The sequence below is a fragment of the Ailuropoda melanoleuca genome, chromosome 1, assembly GCF_002007445.2.
Source record: "Ailuropoda melanoleuca isolate Jingjing chromosome 1, ASM200744v2, whole genome shotgun sequence".
NCBI lineage: Eukaryota > Metazoa > Chordata > Mammalia > Carnivora > Ursidae > Ailuropoda > Ailuropoda melanoleuca.
The window spans coordinates 111,381,966-111,405,926 of NC_048218.1; the positions used below are offsets into that span (position 1 = coordinate 111,381,966).

General features: G+C 47.1%; 1 protein-coding gene across 3 annotated transcripts in view; it reads left to right on the forward strand.

Annotated features, from left to right (window-relative positions):
* The first annotated feature begins 62 nt into the window (after positions 1–62).
* The window catches only part of ABCA13 (ATP binding cassette subfamily A member 13), a 384,829-nt gene continuing 360,930 nt past the window's right edge, over positions 63–23,961 (forward strand). Inside the window, exons 1-3 of one of the 3 annotated variants that reach the window (XM_034665342.1) lie at positions 63–1,789; positions 2,600–2,839; positions 2,969–3,747. In XM_034665342.1, the coding sequence (XP_034521233.1) occupies positions 3,598–3,747 (150 nt within the window). In that variant the 5' untranslated portion in view covers positions 63–1,789; positions 2,600–2,839; positions 2,969–3,597. The remainder of the gene's footprint in view (positions 1,790–2,599; positions 2,840–2,968; positions 3,748–23,961) is intronic. The other 2 variants (XM_034665320.1, XM_034665331.1) reach the window with 2 other exon arrangements.

Consider the following 23,961-nt stretch of genomic DNA (forward strand, 5'->3'; position numbering starts at 1 on the left):
GGGTGGTGCAGGGGCGGGGGTCTTGTCAGGAGAGCTGCCATCACTTGGGGGGGGTGGTTTGGGGTCTCCTTTGCCTGAGTTAGGAGGAAAGCTGGAAAGAAGAGCTTAGGGGAAAGGGTAAAACAAAGGTTAGTGGGTCCAAGCAGGTGGGCAGTCAAGGCCAGGTCTTGGGGTCTAGCAGGTGACATCCTCACACCTCCTCCCTTACCAGGCGTGGCTTCTCCCCCTTCTCTCTTTCTGTAGGGATGTCACCATTCCTTCCTTTCTGGCCTGGTGGCAGCAGGAGGCCACTGTGTTCCAGGCTGCAGGAGCCCTGTGGTCAGGGGTCATCTAAGGGACCTGCAGCCCCAGCAGGGGACGGGGAGCCAGGAAGGGGAAAGGGGGAGCAAGCCTCCAGAGAGAACTCTGCACACTGGCCCCCTTAACTAGCAAATGCTCCACCTCCATGGCTCGGCGTAGGGACATCTGTGACCTGATCACGGAGCATCCACTGAACGCTCCTTGCTCAGGGGGCTTCACCACATGTGGGGGTCTCAGGATCCAGGCTCCTTCCACCTTTCTGCCCCCCTGTCCCCTAGGGCCTCTGCTGGAGAGCGGGAAGGTGCAGCTACATTGGGGAACCTGGACTGGAAAAGAGAAATGCCACGCTCCCCACTCTGGAAGTCCTGTGGGGCACCCACCCCTTAGCAGGTGCTCTGCTCCGTGGGAGGGACAGTGGCTGTCCCTGCCTCACGGGCCCAGACCCCTGATTCCCGCTCACCCCGCCGCAGCCTACTCTGCACCCCTCCTCTCCCACAAACACCCCTCTTCTATTGTTATTATGTTATTATGTACACCTCGCCACTTCTTCACGGCTCTTTGGGGTCCTAGGGAAGGGACAGAGGTGGGTGCATCCTATGGATGGTCTCGGGACCCTGTCCTCTGAAGGCCGTGTCCTTGGGGCAGCCTCTGGGGCGGAGGAAGCACATGGGAGGCACATTCCCATCACAGGGTGGGAATGAGGAGTTTCCAATGGCAGGGGTCCAGCTGGCCGGTCAGCCAGCGGTCACGTCCTCTGGATGACCTCCTCCAGCCAGCTGGTGCTCAGGTCATGACCTCTCTGTGCACCTGTGCTTGCCCGTCCTTGTGTGAGGCGAGGGGCGGGGGTGCCTTTGACGCTGTGGTGAGAGCAGGAGGGTGCTCGGGGCCGGACTCCATGGGGGGGACCGTGTCCCTCTACCCCAGCAGGTGAGCTAAACACCAGCTGCTGGGGGGGGGGTCTTGGCTTTGGCTACTCTCAGGAGGGCTTGAGAAACTACTGCCTGATGTGGCGGGAGTCACGACGCGACAGTTTACAAAGCAGGTGACACCACAGGAAGAGGGAACATGGTCAGGAGCCGGGCTCCAAGTGCAGACCCGTCCAGGGCACCGTATGTTTAGGTGAGCCTGGCTAGGAGCTGGGAAGAATGGGTGGCGAAATGCACGTAAAAGAAATCATGAATTGAGGTGAAATTCACATGACATAGGATTGGCCACTTGAAAGTGAGCTATGAGTACATTCCCATCGTTGTACAACCCTCACTCCCTCGTTCCCAAAACATTTCCTTCACTCCACAGGCAAACCTGCAGGGCGTCTGGCTGGCGTGCAGCTCTCGATCTCGGGGTCATGAGTTTGAGCCCCATGCTGGGTGTAGAGATTACATAAAAAAATCTTCAAAGGGAAACCCATGCCTACTTAAAATTCCTCCCCCTGGTCCCTACCTCCCCAGGCCCTGGCACCCGCCAGTCTGCTTTCTGAACGTTTCCATCTGTAAGTATCCAGTGTGGGTTGTTTCCACCGTTTGGCTCGTGTGAATAGTGCTGTGATGAGCATGGGTGCGCATGCTCTTGCTTCAGCCACTGCTTTGAATGATTTGGGCTACATACCGAAGAGGAGAGATGCTAACGTGTACTTTTTGAGGGGCGCCTGGGGGCTCAGTCAGTTGAGCACCCGACTCTTGGTTTCAGCTTAGGTCGTGATCTCAGGGTCGTGGGATCGAGCCCCACATCAGGCTCTGCCCTCAGCACAGAGTCTGCTTGAGAGTCTCTCTCTTTCCCCCTCTGCACCCCCCCTCCTACATGCATGCACATGTTCTCTCCCTCTAAAATGAAATGAAATGAAAGAAAATGAAGTATGCTTCTTGAATTTTGGAAAACTGTTATGTGTAGAGACCCATACTCATGGGAATGCTACTCTCACAACATCCTCCTACGAGAGCAGTGCATGAAATTATGCACAGCTACGCAATAAATAAATAAATAAAATAAAATAAACAAATGGCTTTTACGAACGTAAAATGGAAAAAAACAAAAACCCATAGTTGGGGGCTTTTCCTTGTACTGAAGTTTTAAAAAATAGGGACAGTCCCTGTGATGTAAAGTGTTGTGCTGTCCATGGAGAGAGCCAGGGTAGTAACGCTTAGGGAACAGGAGGGGGCTGGAGGGGGTGAAGGCCAAGGGCCGTGTGGCATGCTGGCGTCTGTGCGCTGGGCCCCACCCCGCCGGGGATGGCCTTCCCTCTAGTGCTGTGAAATCTGTAACTGGTAACAGAATTTTAAAACTTTGTTCTTTTAAAAAATAGGTCGATGGGATAATTGAGTCAATCCCTTTGCTGAAGCCTGTGCCCCTCTTTCCTGTTGCAAAAGCCACCGATCGAGCATTCTTGGTTTGTGGAAATTGCTTTAAGGCATGGAAGACCACAAGGTTCTGGTTGCCTGACATTCCTCTGACCACAACTGGGGGCAACAGGAACCCGGGAGCCTCGGCCTCTGGGACGATGGAGCAACCACTGCCCCGCCGAATGCAGCAGGCTGGTGACAAGGTAATGTGCACGAGACTTCACCCCGGCCCGGGGACCCACAGGCTTGCTGAGTCCTGCCTGCTTGAAGGTGCCAGAGAGCGTCCCCGCACCCTCCGCGGCTGCTCATGGCGCGCTTGGCCTTTCTCCTAGGGCTGCAGTGGTCCTGGGCAGACGGGAGAGTGGCTGACCGTTCCTGTCTTAGCGAGTCATCCAAGCTTTGCTCACAGGCCCAGAGGCAAAGCTGATGGGAGCCCCTGCTTTGCCTGCTGAGCCTCCTCCGGGAAGCACGGACCCCTTGGGGGACAGGGGTGGGAGTGTGTGTGCAGCAGCCCGGCTGACCTTGAACTTAACCACCCCTGCTCTGTCCCCGGGGAGACCCACGCGGCTTCCATCTCTTTTCTCTCCGATTCCCTGCCAGGGGCCCTCCGAAATGCAAAAGATTCTGGTCAGTGATTTGTGTGATAGCTGGAGTGTCAGGGGAGAGGAGACAGAATTCCACGCAATTCACATCAGGGCCAAAGGGGTCCGCGTGACCATGAGCGCTGTCGATTTCCGCCGCTCGCCCCAGCTGTGTGCGCTCTTGGAGACGTGCGCGCACGCGCGCGGGAAAGGGCCCCCCGAGGCTGCCCCCAGTAACCCAACCCTTCCAGCACCAGGCAGCCCATGAAAAGGCAAGATTTCTCAACAGAACAGAAAAAGACAAGAGGGACATTCGATGCCCGCCGCGCTCAGCCACCAGTAATCTGTCTTGCATCACTCACTTTTGTTGGGATTGACTAATGCGCGCCCGGCCTTCGCCCGGATCTGCAGATATAAGCCCAGGCTTCTCTGGCTTCCTGACTGAGAGCAGGAGGAAGGGCATGGGGCCGGCGGGGCGCCAGTTCGGAGCCCTGCTCTGGAAGAACTGGCTTTGCAGACTCAGGCATCCGGTGAGTGCAGCATGCCTGCCCGAGGGTGGCCGGGGAGGGGGAGGCGCAGGGATCGGAGGAGATGGGGGACGGGTCTGGCCTGCCTGCCCCCCTCTGCAGGGAACTGGGGGGAGGTCGCCTGTGTTACTAGACTCAGAACCTTCCCCAAGGGCCGAAGTAGTCAAACCGTCACAACCAGGCTGCGCCGCCTTGTCAGAAAAGGGCCAGTTGAGAAAAACCCTAAAAAAAATAAAGGTGGAATTTGAACCATAATTAGTGTTTCAGGGGCCTCTGCAGATCCATCTGGTGGAAGGGACAAGGCCTAAATAGTATGTTACAGGTCCCGACCCCAGCACCCCAGGGCAGGAGGCTGCAGTGTCTGTCACCAGAGAGAGCACGAGCCATCCACTCGCTGTTAATTCCCAGCTTTTTGGAACTGTATCCAAAGGACATTGCGAGGGGCTCCTTGAGTGGATTGGAATTGCTCAAACCAGCCTTGTGTCAATGTTACATAAACACCTGTAAGTAAAGGTTTTGATGATACAGAAATCGCCTGCCTCTCACAATGGCGACCTCTCCTTTATGTCTAACTCCGCCAGATTAAAATTAACACGAGCCAGTGTCACTTCCAGCAGAAATAGGTCTGCAGCCGTGCCCACAGACCTCTCAGATTTTAAGGGCCACACTCTGCAAATGGGGTTTTCCTGCTGACCCACTCTTCCGTTTGAAGGCACTCAGTAACTGACACTGAATTTCATTTTGCTGTTATCCAGAACATTCTTTCTTCCTCCAAATAAGGTGAACGTTAGGAAAGGTGTTTTCTTTCTTGTGCAGAGACCTTCCTGCAGGACTTCGCTGGGAAATTTGCACAAAAGTTGTAAGATCAGGAACCAGCAAGCGAAGCTCTGTTCTTTATTGTTAGGGCCCTGGGGTCTGCATCGGTGTTTTTCAATTTATGAACCTATTTTACTGACATCTAGGTTTTGAGGAACTGAGCCTATTTTTGTAGGAAGGAATGTCCCAGCTGGAAGTTAATCTGCCAGGTACCACAATTTCTGCTTTTTGTCTATCAGCTCGGTGGGGGAGGGGGCAGGGACCGTCTTACCCTGCGGCCTCAGGTGTTTTGGTGGTTTAAACATAATCACGGTGATTAATGTCGCTGAGATGAGCGTGCTTGTTAGACAGAAATACTCAGCTCCTTGATTTATCTGACGACGGCTCCTTCTTTTTCTCTGTAGTATTTTTCACCTGACAACATACTACAGATTTACTTATTTGTTACCTTTCTCTGGAGGCTGCCTCGGTATCTCAGATCCACGGGAGCAGGAGTTTTAGTCTGATTTGTTCGCCAACGTATTCCCTAGCACCCAGACGGTACCTGGCACACCACAGGTGCTCAGTAACTGTTGGCTGAAGGAGGGAAGGAAGAGAAGAATACGGGATTTATGGCATCTCTGTTGGCTGCTAGCTGCTGGACGAGCCAGACAGACGTGTGCCCTGCCCTCAAGGAGCTGGAGCTCGGGGCCCAGAACAGCAGGGGGATAGATTACCTATTTAATGAGCGCCTTCTGGGGATAAATCCTACAGATGTCCCTGCACAAATGGGAAATGATACTTGTGCAAAGTTATTTAGCATGAGCGAAATAGACAAGCTTCATCACAGGGAGTAGACACCGCGGGGTCCGGAACCGATGTTTCCGTGGTAAATAAGGTGCGGGTACTGTTCCTAGGATGAACACCCTGGAAGGAACTATTACCACGGAAATGCAGATCGAAGTCTCGTGCTGTTTCTCTATTTTCTGTAAAAAACTGAAATCTTTTTATACACGTGAATTTATATATGCTCTTTTTTTTTTTTTAAGATTTTATTTATTTAAGTAGACAGAGACAGCCAACGAGAGAGGGAACACAAGCAGGGGCAGTGGGAGAGGAAGAAGCAGGCTCATAGCGGAGGAGCCTGATGTGGGGCTCGATCCCATAAGGCCGGGATCACGCCCTGAGCCGAAGGCAGATGCTTAACGACTGAGCCACCCAGGCGCCCCTATATATGCTCTTTTATCTTCATTTCATATTTTATTATTGTAGTTCTTTTATTTTTTTTAAAGATTTTATTTATTTATTTATTTGAGAGAGAGAGAGAGAGAGAGAGAGAGAGATGCAGAGATAGTGAGAGAGAGCAAGAGAGGGCAGGAAAGGGAGAAGCCAGCTCAGTGCTGAGCAGGGAGCCTGATGTGGGACTTGATCTCAGGATCCCGGGATCAGAACCCGAGCCCAAGGCAGACACTTAACTGACCAAGCCACCCAGGAGCCCCTATTGTAGTTCTTTTAGAAAATGCTCTATTATGGGGGCACCTGGGTGGCACAGCGGTTAAGCGTCTGCCTTCGGCTCAGGGCGTGATCCCGGCGTAACGGGATCGAGCCCCACATCAGGCTCCTCCGCTATGAGCCTGCTTCTTCCTCTCCCACTCCCCCTGCTTGTGTTCCCTCTCTCGCTGGCTGTCTCTATCTCTGTCGAATAAATAAATAAATAAAAAAGCTCTATTATGGACACTTGACACAGAGAAAAATAGACTAGTATGGAATAGATGACTAGTAACCCTCATCTTTACCTCACACTTCGCTGCATAGATTGCTGACTTTCTACTCTTCTGGGGAAACAATGACTTGACATAGAAGAATGGATTTATAACTATGTTAATACCACTTATTGTTTTCTTCTGAGTTTTATCTATTGCACAAAGGGCACTATAGCAATGAGGGACACTTTAAAAACCCTCTAAAGATGTCATTATCCTAATGCGTCTGCTGCTGCTTTGGGCTTTTCTTGTCCTAACGTGACATTTTTACATAATGAAAATTGTAGCCTTTTGCTTTTTGCTTTCACTTAACATGGAAGCCCAACGTTTAGAAAGTTTCTGTTTGGTCTTCATATTTATGGGTTTTATCACAAAATAGTTCATCAGTTGGATGCATATAGGTTTTTTTTTGTTTTGTTTTAAAGATTTTATTTATTCATTTGACACAGAGAGAGACAGCCAGCAAGAGAGGGAACACAAGCAGGGGGAGTGGGAGAGGAAGAAGCAGGATCCCAGGGGAGGAGCCTGATGTGGGACTCGATCCCGGAATGCCGGGATCACACCCTGAGCCGAAGGCAGACGCTTAACCGCTGTGCCACCCAGGCACCCCTAAAGATTTTATTTATTTGACAGCACAAGCAGGAGGAGCAGGAGAGGGAGAAGCAGGCTGCCTACTGAGCAAGGAGCCCGATGCGGGACTCGATCCCAGGACCCTGGGTTCATAACCTGAGCTGAAGGCAGATGCTTCACCAACTGAGCCACCCAGGCGCCCCAGATGCACGTAATTGATTCAAGTGTTTCCTTATGCTGGACAGTAAGGTTCCTCCTGGTTCTTTTGTTGGGCATGACATCTTTATTCTGCCTGAAGGACACATCTTCTGCTAGGTCATTTCTCTTGAATGAACTTTCTGGAGCTGGTTTCTAGGTCAGAGGCAAGTGCGCTGGGCTGGGCACGTCCAGAGCAGGTGCCCCCAGAAGCGCCCGCCTGGGCCGTTTCCAAGCAATCTGGCCAACATTGGCAAACGGCCCCTGGCCAGGAGCCTTGCCACATGAATTTATATATGCGCTTTTGCATTTCATATTAACTGTAAATGAGTCTGATGCATTGCTTTTTGCTCTAGTAATTTAATAACAACAGCAAGAAGAAAGAATGGGATGTCTCCGTGTTCTGCAACTTTTGGAGGTTTCCTGTGTTTTATTAAGAGGGGGCCGACCCGTCGCCCTCACAGGTGGATGGTACCGCTCCCCCCGTCCTCCCCTCAATCACGGAGCAGGGACTGTTCTCAGAGTCCCCTGCGTGTCTTAAAATCACACTCCCTGCTCTGCATTTTTAGTTGCCCTCTCCTTTAGTGAAAACGGCTGCAAACCTTTTGCGTTTGATGAACTTTTACTGAAGACTTGGGCTAGTGGAGAGGGGACTGGAGCATACTTGACCGCAAGGACAGCATTGTCCTAAACACCTGTGCTCCACTCCCAACTGTGGGTCAGAGGAGGCTGATGGAAATCACAAAACTCCACTCGCCACCTAGTCAAATAGGAACCCACTTTCACCTGCTGACCAACCCACTTGTACCTCAGAACCCTCCCTGCCCGTAAAGCACTGAATTGTCGCCTTCAAGGACCACATGTCTGCACGCTTGCTCGTGGACACAGACAAGGGTGATGGGATCTTCGCTGGACCTGCTTCTTCTGGTCCAGCTCCCAGGAAGCCCTGAGGCTGAGTTAGCTCCACACCATGGGCTCTCCACTCAGCATGAAGCCAGACTGGAACTCCTCCCCACTCCCATGGAAGAGCCCCTAGTAAGCCCACCTCAACACGGGCCGAGTCCCTTAGGACTGGTCCTTGAAACCACCATCTCGGAAACCACTGTTCTGGTTTCACACACGAAGAACCAATTCTCGGGCTCCTGGGGGGCTCCGTCGGTGAAGCATCTGCCTTCGGCTCAGGTCATGATCTCAGGGTCCTGGGATCGAGCCCCGCATCAGGCTCCCTGCTCAGTGGGGAGTCTGCTTCTCTCTCTGCCTGCTGCTCCCCCTGCTTGTGTTCTCTCTCTCTCTATGAAATAAATAAATAAAATCTTACAAAAAAAGTAAAGAAGAACGAATTCTCAAGCTGAGCTTTAGCGACTGCAAACCTCAGAGCTGTTGTATGTACGTGTGTGTGTGTGTGTGTGTGTGTGTTTTCCTTTTATGAGATCTGAGTTTTTGTCCATCCCTGCATGGAGGTGGTAACCAACGTAACCTAACGTCCCAACATAATTTCCCTTTGGAAACAGCGTGCTGGTCACGATTCTGTATTTTTCTGCCCTCGCAAGAAATTATAGCAATCAAGTCCCCGGAGTAAAGTAGCTCTTACTTCTTTTGGAAATTGTGTAGGTCTTAGAGATTGATGTGGCTGGGTTTGTATAATTACAGCGTATCGATTGTTTCTTGCCAGAATCGCTCTAAAGGTCTATAAGAGTGTTCACTGGAACTGGAGGGTCAGAGGTTAATCTCGTGAACCTGAGATCATGACCCGAGCAGAAGTCAATAGTGGGACGCTAACTGACTGAGCCACACAGGTGCCCCAGAGTATCCAGTCTTTCAAAAGTGTGGAAAACCAATTGGGTTTCAGGAACAAAGCACCCATTTTCTCTCTTCCCAATGTGTTTTTTTTTTTGTCAGGGTGGAAAGGAAATAGTAACCCTGTGTATATTGCTTTTCTGCTGAAAATGTTACCAACATATGGGAGGGAAAATGGTGAGATCCTCAAAAGGCTGATTCTGGAAGATTTTTTTTAAAAAAAGATTTTATTTATTTATTTGAGAGAGAGAGGGAGAGAGCATGAGCAGGGGAAGGGACAGAGGGAGAAGCAGACTCCCCACTGAGCAGGGAGCCCGATGTGGGGCTCGATCCCAGGACCCTGAGATCCTGACCTGAGCTGAAGGCAGACGCTTGATGGACTGAGCCACCCAGCTATCCCTAGTTCTGGAAATTTTATTTGGAATGGCGAATTTGTGTGGCTTCCATGAAAAACAAAGACAAAAACAAAAACAAAAGCAACAATAACCAAACAACCAAAAATCAAAAAGCAGAGCCCTCTTCTTTCCAGAGAGGTGTTTCCTCCTTACTCAGGAATGTGGGTCTTGTTGGGAAACCTGGAGTTTCCCTGGTTTATTTACCTTGACCTCACTTAAGCCTGAGTTTTCAATTACAAGAAAGGTTAACAAAACAAAACCAAACCCAACCTACCTCCTGGTAACAATAACTCCAGAGACCAGGGACAAGGGGCACCTCAGGCTTGTTTTATGAGCTTGTATTGGAGACCCAGACTGTGTCCTGGGGACCATGTAAACTGGGAGTGCATTCATTTTGTCACCCTGGGACTCTGAGATCAGCTCTGTGTTTGCCACTCAGCTGCGCCTGGCCCCTCCCCTGCCACCTCTTCCCCTTGGCTGAATCAACACTCACCTGAGGGAGGGACACCGCTGCGCTCAGTCCCACCTTGGTCACTGGTGTCCTGGACAAGGTAGCTGGGGCTTGTCCCCAGGTGATGCTCACAGGCACCTGTCACCCTGCGGGATTGAAGCCAGAGCTCCTGGCAGAGCTCCCGTTTGAAAACAACCACTCCTTAGGGATGGGGGGAAGAGGCAAGGAGGTGTGTGCCCGCTGCCCATCCTGACCTCTGTTCCAGACTTAGAGATCCCCGCTGTGTGTGGGACAAGAGGCTGCTGAGAGGGACCCACATGGAAGGTCAAATGGAGTTGCGTGTACCCTCAGGGGGCCTGCAGGCATGGAGTCTTTCCTCGGCCCCAAACACAATGATGTTAGGATAAATTCCACATAGTGATATGTCTGAGCCAAAAGGCACTCACACCACCTTCCATTGCTGTGGGTCACACTACCCCCAGCCGGCTTCCTTGCAGAAGGGATGTGCGGGTCACATGGTGCCAACTGGTGTGTCCAGTGCTGTGTCCTCCCGGCCTGTGGTGGCCCTACTGTGTGGGCACATGTGGTCTATGCTGGTCCACTTCGTCCACATCCAGTGGCATAGTAAGGTTTATTCGATCTTCTCTTTTGAGAGGTTACTGTAAAAAGGAACATATTTATCTGTATTTTCCCTTATATAAATTGCCACAGGGGTGCCCGGTTGGCTCAGTTGGTGGAGCGTGCGACTCTTGATCTTGGGGTGGTGAGTTCGAGCCCTGCATTGGGGGTAGAGATTACTTAAAAATAAAATCTTAAAAAAATAATAAATTGCCCATCAAATTCTTTTCCAATTTCATAATTAGGAGGCTGGTGATTTTCTTCTGTGGTTTGGTTGTTGAGACCTTGCTGTGTGGATGGCAAGTACCTCTCCTCCCCCCGCCCCATAGCTGTCCTTCTCTTTGTTTGTTTGTTTCTCTATTTGTATGGCTCAGACTCAGTTTGCATATCTTGCAATATCACCTTTCCTTTTTCTTTCAAATATGTCTTATAGTTTCAAAACTGCAGATAGTATTTTTTTTAATTTTAAAAAACTTTACTTATTTATTTGAGAGAGATCACGAGCGAGTGGGGGGAAGGCAGAGGGAGAGGGACAAGCAGACACCCCACTGAGCAAGGAGCCCGATGCAGGACTCAATCCCAGGACCCTGAGATCATGACCTGAGCTGAAGGCAGACGCTTAACAAGCTGAGTCCCCCGGTGCCCCTGTAGGAAGTATGTTTTATTCACACACAGGTTTCATCGATGGTCTACTCGCTTCTGGTTTCACTAGATTTGAATTTACTCTGTTTTTGACTTCTGTCTACTTAAAGTATACTTGTGGGTACCCTGCATAGTTTATCTTTATAAAAATTATATCCAAATTCAGGGCGGTTGACCCCCTCCCCCCTGTGCAATGGCTCTTCCCTGCCTTGTGGTCCCCAAAAGCTTATTTTGTCATGTATTTTGAAACGTGGTCGAGTCTGGTTTTGGACATCGGCAGTAGGCCCTATATAATGTTTAATGCATGAGTGTTAAAAGAAAAGCAACTGTTTTTCAATATAAAGCTTAAAAAGGCATAACAGTTAAAAACAAAAGGGAGGCGAGAGAGCTGGTCCTTCTCGTTCAGTCCCAGCTACCTCAGTGGCCAGCATAAAGATTTGCATGGGCTCTCGTGGGGGGGAATTTTGGATTCTGATGGAGCGGTCCCGGGAGTCCCAGCTCCGAATGGCAACGGTTTGAGGCCAACTGGGCTGACGGTTTTTCTATGTGGTTTTGACTCGGGCTTTGTTTGGACCCGCTCTTGTTGCACTGTGTTATAGCTAGGACATCGTAATACTTCTGGGAAAATCTCCTCCTCTGAGAGGCTGGCATCCGGAGGCCCGTGCGCCCCAAAGAGACACAATAGAATTTCACCCTCTCTGCAAAGCCCTTTGTGTCCAAAGATGAGGCAGCAGACTGATTACATGCTTTGCTTCAGCTTCCTTGATATTCTAAACTTGTAATGTTTTCCTCCCCGCCCAGCCAGTGCATCTCATGACCACCTTCTCCCTCTGAAAAGCCCTCCTTCCTTCTTGATTCACTGATGGTTTTATTTTTTGTCCCAGGGGTGTTTTATTCTTTGTGGTTTTCAGTGGTAACCAAAACCGTGTGCTGCCCGAGCAACCTGGAGGATTTAAGGATGGGTTTCATTAAACTCAGCCTGTAAGATGTTCTGTTCAAGTAAGACGGAAAAGGATTTATTTCATGTACGTTCCATCGCGAACTAGTTCGAGGATACTGTGTAAAATCATGATGATTTCTGTCTCAGATGCGGAAAATTGGCATGAAGTTCCCTACCTGGCTGGTGAAGGCTAAAATAGTGGGTGAACGTGAGCTTGCAGATGGCCCAGGGCTCTGGAGAGGCTATGAGGACAGGACTCGGTCACCCTCACGTGTGCGTCCCCAGAAGAGTCCCCCGCATGGATGCTCACACGTGCACGTGCTCCTTCCTCCCAGGCAGGGACTCGGCCATGTGTGTTTCCCCAGTGCCCGACACATGCTACACACTTCCTGATGAATGAATGAATGAATGAATGAATGAATGAAAAGTACACTGACTTTAGGGGCGCCTGGGGAGTTCTGTCAGTGAAGCGGCTGCCTTCAGCTCAGGTCATGATCCCGGGATCCTAGGATCGAGCCCCGCATTGGGCGTCCTGCTCAGCGGACAGGCTGCTTCTCCCTCTCCCTCTGCCTCTTCCCCCAACTCCCTGTCATGCTCTCTACCTCAAATAAAAAAAATAAAATACAATAAAAAGTACACTGACTTTTAATGCTTCTGTGCATAGTAATTTAATGATCCGTTCTACTTTTTTTTTTTTTTTGCATGACTTCCATTTTTTCCTTCACAAATAATGGAAGCGTTCTTGAGCATGCCTCTTGATTCATGTATGTAATTACCTTCTCAAAAACTATTAGCTTGAACCTTTTATTTTTATTTAAAGATTGTATTTATTTATTTATTTTAGAGAGAGAGAGAGAGCACGTGTGCTCAAATGAGCAAGGGGAGGGGCAGAGGGAGAGAGAGAGAGAATTTCAAGCGGACACCATACTCCGCACGGAGCCTGACACGGGGCTTGATACCAGCACCCTGAGATCACGACCTGAGCTGAAATCAAGAGTCGGACGCTCCACTGACTTGAGCCAGCCAGGCGCCCCTGTAATTCTCTTTCTGTATTTCTGTCACTTGTTGTATATGTCTTGAGGGTATTTAATAGGTTTATAAATGCATTATTGCATCTTCCTATTCTAAAACTTCTTTTATTACGTAATGATCCTTTTTCTATATCTGAGTATATTGTCTTAAAGCCTCCTGTCTGATTTCACCAGCTCATTTTAACATTTACCTTGTATGTCTTTTTCATCTCTCTTTTTTAAAGAAATTTTTTAAAAATAAATTAATTAATTTTACGTGGGCTCCACACCCAACATGGGGCTTGAACTCACGACCCTTCGATCAAGAGTCCATCAACAGTCACATGGTTTACTGAATGAGCCAAGCAGACACCCCTCTTTTTCATCTCGTTAGTTCAACCAGTCTGTGTCCTTATATTCTAACTTTATCTGTTCCAAATAACATATCATTGTTTTAAATCAAGCCTGAAAATCCTGGTCTTTCGAACAGTGAGCTTAATCCAAGCATTTATTGAAATCTAAGCCTATTATTTGCAAGTCTCTTTCACGTTGATCTCGAGTTGGATAACTTGGTTTCTAATTCACTGAAAATTTTCTTTCACCGTCATTCTTGAGAGGTCTTTTCTCTGGGTATGTAATTCTAGATTGACCGAATTCCTCCAAGCAGTCTACAGATATTTAATTATCTTCTGGTTTCTTGCTATTGATGAGTCCTTGGCAAGTCTAACCATTCCTCTGAGGTAATGTGGCTTTATTTCTTGAATTGCTATTGAAATCTTTTCTTGGACTTAGTTGCGGTGATGGTTTTAAAGTGGATTTGTGTTTGCTGGTAAATGTTACATTTCCTTTATCAATGCACTTGTGTCTTTTGTATGTTCTAGACAATGCTCAGCCATGTGTAGACTATTGCCTTGCCTGTCTCCCCTCCATTCCCCTTGAGGGGACTCTCCTCTATAACTAAATCTTACACTTAAGGATTCAACTTATGACTTTGGTCTTCTCTCTGATTTATTTTTTTGTCCCTCTCCTCGTCCCAGCTGTCTGAAGATCACTTTCTGGAAGACCAGCCATGCAACAAAACCTCTGTTCTCGTGGCAGGAGTCCTGTTGCTTCTAGTCGGTGTGCTGCTGGGAGCAGAAGTGACGTTACTGGATTTTAAAATTTGTCCCATTCTTATTTTGGCTGGATTTCATCTCCAGGATTTGCCCCCTCAGGGTTCATTTTTTTTTTTAAAGATTTTTTTAAATTTATTTGACAGAGATAGAGATAGCCAGCAAGAGAGGGAACACAAGCAGGGGGAGTGGGAGAGGAAGAAGCAGGCTCCCAGCAGAGGAGCCTGATTTGGGGCTCGATCCCATAATGCCGGGATCACGCCCTGAGCCAAAGGCAGACGCTTAACTGCTGTGCCACTCAGGCGCCCCAGGGTTCATGGTTAATGAATGATCTGTGTTCTTTTATGGTGGAGAATATATGTTATGTTGGTTTTTCACTTAAGGGCCATTTTGGTTGGTTATCATATTTTTATGACACTTTTTCTTTGAACTTTGCCAATCTTGATGCATTGGCATCTAGGGCTGAATGTTATCAGGGTATATTTGAGGCTGGACTGATTTTTTCCCTACTTGTTAGTGAGTTGCTTTCTTTCTCCCCCTCTGCGTACCTGTGGAATTCTTCCTTTACCTTTGGAGTTCAAAAGCCATGGTTCAGCTATAGCTTATTTTTTCCCCCTGAATTACAGCATACTTTTTCAGTCTTCACATAAAATCTTCTCTATTTCCAAGAAGTTCCCCTGAGTTCTATCTCTGGGCATATTTTTTGTCCTGTTTGTTGGATTCTCTACTTCGGGGACACTCTTCTGTGTTTATAATCCCACCTTTAAGAATGTTTTAAAGAAAATCACTGTTGTTATCTCAAATTGTTTCTCTAATGTAGAAATCAAAATTTAACCAGCATCTCTTCTCTTCGTGTGGTTTCTAAATCATTTAGAATTCCTCAGTGATGATTCTGTCATTGTTATGTGTTCCTTAGATCTGCAACCTCTCTTTTCATTTACCAGCTTTTTTTTTTGGAGCTCTTGTTCTTTGAAAGTTTGTTCTTATTAAATTGTTTTTCTTTATGAAACAGTTGTAAAGAGATTCTTCATTTTCTTTGTGTTGTTTACTTCCCAGTCATGCCTTATGACTTTGGTTTGCTTATTTGTTTCTTTGCCTCCAGAATGTTTAGACAGCTGTTTTGCTCTTCCTTTTAATCTGATTCATTCTTGGAGAGCTCAACTGGATGTTATATTTGTTCTCAACTCTTTTTGTTAATCTGAGACCAGTTTGATTTCTCCTTCAAACTCCAACACCATCACTGAGCACACCCTGTATGTGCCGATTTTTTGCGCCAGGTGGGAGGGTTGGGTTGAGAGTGGAGATGAGTGGGGGGCTCACCCCCAAGGAGATGAGATGCAGACATTATTACACCAGATGGGCTCTGTGCCTGCTTTGGGATTTTGTCCAGTGTTTTATGCCATGTTCACTGCATCCAGTTGGGGAAATTGTTCTCCATCTGGGTTCTTTCCACCTGATTATGTGAAGCCCTGGAAGCTTCTTCAACAGACTCAGGCTCATTGCTCACTTCTTTGTTGTGTTTATCATTCCCAGACACACTTCCCTGCCTCCTGCCAGAAGAAGGAGGGAGGCGACGCCTTTGGAGTGCCCACCCCACAGATGCGGGTGTTGGGGAGGGTCCCGGGATTACAGCTCTGGAGTTGGCCTGGCTGAGTCAGGACTGACCGTGGTGGGCTTGCTTGATGGCCTCTAGACACTTGTTTCTTGGCTTTTTGTAGCTTTTGTATTAGAGGAAGACAAGTCGTCTTTCTCCTCTACCTTCTTTTCTTTTCCTCTTCTCATTCTGTCTGGGAGAAGAAAACGTCTGTAAGGAAGTTCCAATATTTTACGTGTGTGTGTCTGTGTATGGAGTGTTAAGGTCTCGGCAAATGCCATCCTTTCAGCTCTGGTTTTAGGAACCAAGGAGGGCCATGCATGGAAGTCACGGTAAGGGCCACTGTGGGATGTGGAAGTTGGGGCGCAGAACTGGACGCTTTTGCCATCTCCCGGTGGCAGTTTCCCACCTGGGACTCTACTGTGTGGTTGCTCGACTGGGTGGCTGGTGTTTTGCGAGCAGAGATGGGTTCTCCAGCTGATTGTTTTTCTTGAGAGCCTTGGACAGCATGAGTGCAGTTTGTTCTCAGCCCTTCCTAGCGCAGGGAAGCCACTCCTGGTGGGCCTGAGGTGTGGGCCTCGGTGGGAAGCATTCCCATTTAGCAGGGATGGGATTAGAAATGTCAGGCAAGACTGCGGGATAAGAAGGACACAGGAGAAGAAAAATATGATACAAAAATGTGATGAGAAAGAGTAGGCCACCTCTGTGCGCCTCTGGAGAAAGAGTCTCATGAAAGAAGGTGATTCACACGCTCACAATGGGCAGTGACACAGCAGAACCGGGTGTTTGGATACAGAGCTTCTGAACGGAGTTATTCCAAATTCGGAACAAAGGAAGATGTTTCCCACCTGCGTTTTTCAGGGCAGCCGGTGATCAGCTTGTAAATAAAGAAGTGAGATACAATTTTTTAAAGTTTAACTGGAGCTGGGGGGAGGTTAAGATGGCGGAGGAGTAGGGGACACCTTTTTCAGCCGGTCCCCTGAGTTGAGCTGGATAGGTACCAGACCAGCAGGAATATCCACGGAATCAGCCTGAGACGCAGGAAGATACATCTGGATCTCTACAAATGAACATCTCCAGCGCTGAGTATCGAGGTACGAAGCGGGGAGCCGTGAAACCGTGCACAGATATCGGAAGCTAAACAGAAGGGGGAGGGAGCCGCCGTGTCAGGGCGCCGGGAAGCGGTAGCCACCTGCAAGGGGGAGTGGACACACCGCGGACCCGCACGCTTGAGACAGCAGGCTGAGAAGGGAGCTCCGGGAGCGTACGCGAGAAGGCTGGCGGTTCGGGCCACCTGCACGGGGGAGCAGGCGGACTCGCGGACGGCACCCGCGAGACAACAGACTTAGAACGCGAGCTCCAGGAGCGCGCGCGCAGGGCGGCTGGCGGGCCACCTGCACCGGGGAGCGGGCGGACCGCGGACCCGCACTCTGGAAACGGCAGACTGAGTCCGTGAGCCGGGAGCGTGCACCACCAAGCATCTCACGGAGCTCCGGAGCTCCGGTGTGCTCACTGGATCGAGGCTGAGACCGGGAGCTCCGGGAGCGTCCGCGGGGCGGCTGGCGGCTGGAGGGCCACCTGCACGGGGGAGCAGGCGGACTCGCGGTCAGCACCCGTGAGACACCAGACTGAGACGGGGAGCTCCGGGAGCCCGCGCGGGGCGGCTGGCGGCGGGCGGGGTTGGAAACACAAAGGACAGAGACGTGCCGGCCCTGGAAGTGAGGGCTGGGACGCCGGGTGTGGGGCGCACAGCCCGGGATGCTGCAGGGTTGAGCAGCACCAACAGAAACAGAGTTAAAGTGGCCAGAACATCAGTGGAGAACGATCCGCGATCCCTCTGTTCTGAGACAGAGGCTGAATTTCAGCCGCTGCTGCTCTCTCAGAAGAGGCATAGCAAACCGCCAGGGAAAGCCGCCAGAGAACAAAAGCCCGGAAATACCGGCTCACAGGGTGCCCATCCCCATCCCCCCTCGCAAGGGACACAGAGACTCTACCCAAACAGGGTTTTCTGAGTACCGGCAGGCAGGCCCCTCCCCCAGAAGGCAGGCTGAAAAATCAAGAAGCCCACAACCCGGAGCGCCTGAGTGGCGCAGTCACCAAGCACCTGTCTTCGGATTAGGGTGTGTTTACAACGTTCCGGAAAGGAGTCCCTCATCGGGCTTCTCCACCGGGAACCTGCTTCTTCCTCTCCCACTCCTCTGCTTGGGTTCCCTTTCTTGCTGACTGTCTCTCTCTCTCTCAAATAAATAAATAAACTCTTTAAGGAAGAAGCCCACATCCCTAAGATCTCTATAAAACAAGGGCGCACGGCCTGGGTCCCAGTCAACACTTGGGCTCTGGACAACCCTGCAATCTCTCTTCATCAGAATGACGAGAAGGAGAAGTCCCCCCCAGCAAAGAAAAGATAATGAGTCTGTGGCCTCTGCCACAGAATTGGCCTCGGCCACAGAATTAATACATATGGATGTATCCCAATTATCAGAAATGGAATTCAGAGCAACAATGGTCAAGATGATGAGTAAACTTGAAAAAAGCATCAGAGAAAGCGTTGCTGAGAATATAGAATCCCTAAGGGCAGAAATGAGAGCGAATCTGACAGAAATTAAAAATTCTATGGGCCAAATACAGTCAAAACTAGAGGCTCTGACGGCCAGGGTCACCGAGGCAGAGGAACGCGTTAGCGAATTGGAGGATGGGTTAGTAGAAGAAAAAACGAAAATAGAAGCTGGTCTTAAAAAAATCCACGCCCACGAATGTAGATTACGGGAGATTACTGACTCTATGAAACGATCCAATGTCAGAATCATCGGCATCCCTGAAGGGGTGGAGAAAAACAGAGGTCTAGAAGAGATATTTGAACAAATTGTAGCTGAAAACTTCCCTAATCTAGCAAGGGAAACAAGCATTCGTGTCCAAGAGGCAGAGAGGACCCCATCCAAGCTCAACCAGGACAAACCTACGCCACGGCATGTCATAGTGCAATTCGCAAATATTAGATCCAAGGATACAGTATTGAAAGCGGCCAGGGCAAAGAAATTTCTCACGTACCAAGGCAAAGGTATCAGGATTACGTCAGACCTGTCTACAGAGACCTGGAATGAGAGAAAGGCTTGGGGGGGCATTTTTAAAGCTCTTTCAGAGAAAAACATGCAGCCAAGGATCCTTTATCCAGCAAAGCTGTCATTCAGAATTGATGGAGAAATAAAGACGTTCCAAAATCGCCAATCATTAACCAATTTCGTAACCACGAAACCAGCCCTACAGGAGATATTAAGGGGGGCTCTATAAAGGTAAAAAGGCCCCAAGAGTGATACAGAGCAGCAAGTCACAACCGATACAAAGACTTTAAAGAGAAATGGCATCATTAAAATCATATCTGTCAATAATCTCTATCAATCTAAATGGCTTAAACTCTCCCATAAAACGCCACAGGGTTGCAGATTGGATAAAAAGACATGACCCATCCATTTGCTGTCTACAAGAGACTCATTTTGAACCCAAAGATGCATTCAGACTTAGAGTAAGGGGATGGAGTACCATCTTCCACGCAAATGGACCTCAAAAGAAAGCTGGAGTAGCAATTCTCATATCAGATAGACTGGATTTTAAACTAGAGGCCATAGAGAGAGATACAGAAGGGCACTATATTATTCTTAAAGGAAGTATTCAACAAGTGGATATGACAATTATTAATATATATGCCCCCAACAGGGGAGCAGCAAGATACACAAGCCAACTCTTAACCAAAATAAAGAGACATATAGATAAGAACACAGTAATAGTAGGGGACCTCAACACCCCACTATCAGAAATAGACAGAACACCCTGGCAAAAACTAAGCAAAGAATCAAAGGCTTTGAATGCCATACTCGACGAGTTGGACCTCATAGATATATATAGAACACTACACCCCAGAACCAAAGAATACTCATTCTATTCAAATGCCCATGGAACATTCTCAAGAATAGATCATGCTCTGGGACACAAAACAGGTCTCAGCCAATACCAAAAGATTGAAATTATCCCCTGCATATTCTCAGACCACAACGCTCTGAAATTGGAACTCAACCACAAGGAAAAACCTGGAAGAAACTCAAACACTTGGAGGCTAAGAACCATCCTGCTCAAGAATGACTCGATAAACCAGGAAATCAAAAAACAAATTAAACAATTTATGGAGACCAACGAGAATGAATACACAACGGTCCAAAACCTATGGGATACTGCAAAGGCAGTCCTAAGGGGGAAATACATAGCCATCCAAGCCTCACTCAAAAGAATAGAAAAATCTAAAATGCAGTTTCTATATTCTCACCTCAAGAAACTGGAACAGCAACAGAGGGACAGGCCTAACCCACTGACAAGGAAGGAGTTGACCAAGATTAGAGCAGAAATCAATGAATTAGAGACCAGAACCACAGTAGAGCAGATCAACAGGACTAGAAGCTGGTTCTTTGAGAGAATCCATAAAATTGATAGACCACTGGCAAAACTTGTCCAAAAACAAAGAGAAAGGACTGAGATTATTAAAATTATGACTGAAAAGGGAGAGGTCACGACCAGCACCATTGAAATTGCAAGGATTATTAGAAACTTTTATCAACAGCTATATGCCAAAAAACTAAACAATCTGGAAGAGATGGAGGCCTTCCTGGAAACCTATAAACTACCAAGACTGAAACAGGAAGAAATAGATTTCTTAAATAGGCCAATTAACTATGAAGAAATTGAGTCAGTGATAAACAACCTTCCAAATAATAAAACTCCAGGCCCAGACGGTTTTCCTGGGGAATTCTACCAAACATTCAAAGAAGAAATAATACCTATTCTCCTAAAGCTATTTCAAAAAATAGAAACAGAAGGAAAGCTACCAAACTCATTCTATGAGGCTAATATTACCTTGATCCCCAAACCAGGCAAAGACCCCCTCAAAAAGGAGAATTACAGACCGATTTCTCTAATGAATATGGATGCCAAAATCCTCAACAAGATCCTTGCTAATAGAATCCAACAGTACATTAAAAGGATTATCCATCATGACCAAGTGGGATTCATACCTGGGATGCAAGCATGGTTCAACACTCGCAAATCAATCAATGTGATACATCATATCAACAAGAAAAGACTCAAGAACCATATGATCCTCTCAATTGATGCAGAAAAAGCATTTGACAAAATACAGCATCCTTTCCTGATTAAAACCCTTCAGAGTGTAGGAATAGAGGGTACATTTCTCAATCTCATAAAAGCCATCTATGAAAAGCCTACTGCAAGCATTATTCTCAATGGGGAAAAGCTGGAAGCCTTTCCCTTAAGATCAGGAACACGACAAGGATGCCCACTCTCGCCACTATTATTCAACATAGTACTAGAAGTCCTTGCAACAGCAATCAGAAGACAAAAAGGGATCAAAGGTATCCAAATCGGCAAAGAAGAAGTCAAACTGTCTCTCTTTGCAGATGACATGATACTCTATATGGAAAACCCAAAGGAATCCACTCCCAAACTATTAGAAGTTATAGAACAATTCAGTAAGGTGGCAGGATACAAAATCAATGCCCAGAAATCAGTTGCATTTCTATACACGAATAACGAGACTGAAGAAAGAGAAATTAGGGAATCCATCCCATTTACAATAACACCAAAAACCATGCGTTACCTTGGAATTAACTTAACCAGAGACGTAAAGGACCTATATGCTAGAAACTATAGATCACTTTTGAAAGATATTGAGGAAGACATAAAAAGATGGAAAAATATTCCATGCTCATGGATTGGAAGAATTAACATAGTTAAAATGTCCATACTACCCAGAGCAATCTACACTTTCAATGCTATCCCGATCAAAATACCGAGGACATTTTTCAAAGAACTGGAACAAATAGTCCTTAAATTTGTATGGAACCAGAAAAGGCCCCGAATCTCCAAGGAACTGTTGAAAAGGAAAAACAAAGCTGGGGGCATCACAATGCCGGATTTCGAGCTGTACTACAAAGCTGTGATCACAAAGACAGCATGGTACTGGCACAAAAACAGACACATCGACCAATGGAACAGAATAGAGAACCCAGAAATGGACCCTCGGCTCTTTGGGCAACTAATCTTTGATAAAGCAGGAAAAAACATCCGGTGGAAAAAAGACAGTCTCTTCAATAAATGGTGCTGGGAAAATTGGACAGCTACATGCAAAAGAATGAAACTTGACCACTCTCTCACACCATACACAAAAATAAACTCCAAATGGATGAAAGACCTCAATGTGAGACAGGAATCCATCAAAATTCTAGAGGAGAACATAGGCAACAACTTCTATGACATCGGCCAGAGCAACCTTTTTCACGACACATCTCCAAAGGCAAGAGAAATAAAAGATAAAATGAACTTATGGGACTTTATCAGGATAAAGAGCTTCTGCACAGCCAAGGAAACAGTCAAAAAAACTAAGAGACAGCCCACGGAATGGGAGAATATATTTGCAAAGGACACCACAGATAAAGGACTGGTATCCAAGATCTACAAAGAACTTCTCAAACTCAATACACGAGAAACAAATAAACAAATCATAAAATGGGCAGAAGATATGAACAGACACTTTTCCAATGAAGACATACAAATGGCTAACAGACACATGAAAAAATGTTCAAAATCATTAGCCATCAGGGAAATTCAAATCAAAACCACACTGAGATACCACCTTACGCCAGTTAGAATGGCAAAGATAGACAAGGCAAGAAACAACAATTGTTGGAGAGGATGTGGAGAAAGGGGATCCCTCCTACATTGTTGGTGGGAATGCAAGTTGGTACAGCCACTCTGGAAAACAGTGTGGAGGTCCCTTAAAAAGTTAAAAATTGAACTACCCTATGACCCAGCCATTGCACTACTGGGTGTTTACCCCAAAGATACAGACGTAGTAAAGAGAAGGGCCATATGCACCCCAATGTTCATAGCTGCATTGTCCACAATAGCCAAATCATGGAAGGAGCCGAGATGCCCTTCAACAGATGACTGGATTAAGAAGCTGTGGTCCATATATACAATGGAATATTACTCAGCTATCAGAAAGAACGAATTCTCAACATTTGCTGCAACATGGACGGCACTGGAGGAGATAATGCTAAGTGAAATAAGTCAAGCAGAGAAAGACAATTATCATATGATTTCTCTCATCTATGGAACATAAGAACTAGGAGGATCGGTAGGGGAAGAAAGGGATAAAGAAAAGGGGGGTAATCAGAAGGGGGAATGAAACATGAGAGACTATGGACTGTGAGAGGCAAACTGAGGACTTCAGAGGGGAGGGGGTGGGGGAAGGGGATAGCCTGGTGATGGGTAGTAGGGAGGGCACGTATTGCATGGTGCACTGGGTGTTATACGCAACTAATGAAGCATCAAACTTTGCATCGGAATCTGGGGATGTACTGTATGGTGATTAACACAATATAATAAAATAAAATTAAAAAAAAAATTCAGTTGAAAAAAAAAATAAAGTTTAACTGGAGTTCTGTTTTATTTCAAGATCTCCAAGCAACTTCTCGATTATACAATGTAGAGTTTGTTTTTTTGACGATGTTGTTTCCATTTGAAACTGGAGATTTCCCATTGATTTAAGGACTGGACAGGTAAACACTTGCGGCTTCACAGCTGCTTGCTGCTTATTTTAATTTGGCCGCAACAAGGTCCCTTAAATGATGGTGGTCTTTACGAGGAGGAAGAAAAAAACCCAGATGTTAGAAATTAAAAAAAAATTGATATATTGATTATATCAGAGATTTTGACCATAAAAAGGCGAATGAGACACTGGAGAAAATATTTGCAATACTTTAAGCCAACAAAGGACCAATTAAAGAATTCCTTAATTCAAAAAGAAAATAGGAAAAAAAAAAAGAGAAGCAGAAACAATGATGTATAGATCAGTTAAGAAAAACAAAGAAAAAAAATGCATTGAGTGGGCTCTGAAAAAGTAAGACCCCTTCTTTACTGTTAGACCAAGTATCCTCAAGTTCTTAACCTGCAGAGTATAGAGTCCTGTTCGTGCATTATCGAGTGTCTAGCCCATTTTGTGTCTCACTATAAACTTTTGTTATGTATGTATATATATATGTATAATAGAAACATGGACACAGGGAAGAATAGGGAATTAATGGACAAGGGATTATTATATACTAACCTATGAAAAATGTTTTACCTAAGTAATTAAAGAAAAATTCTTTTTTTGCATATTAGTTTGATGAAACAGAAAGACATTTGAAAGTTTTTTTTTTTTTTTTTTAAAGATTTTATTTATTTATTTGACAGAGATAGAGACAGCCAGCGAGAGAGGGAACACAAGCAG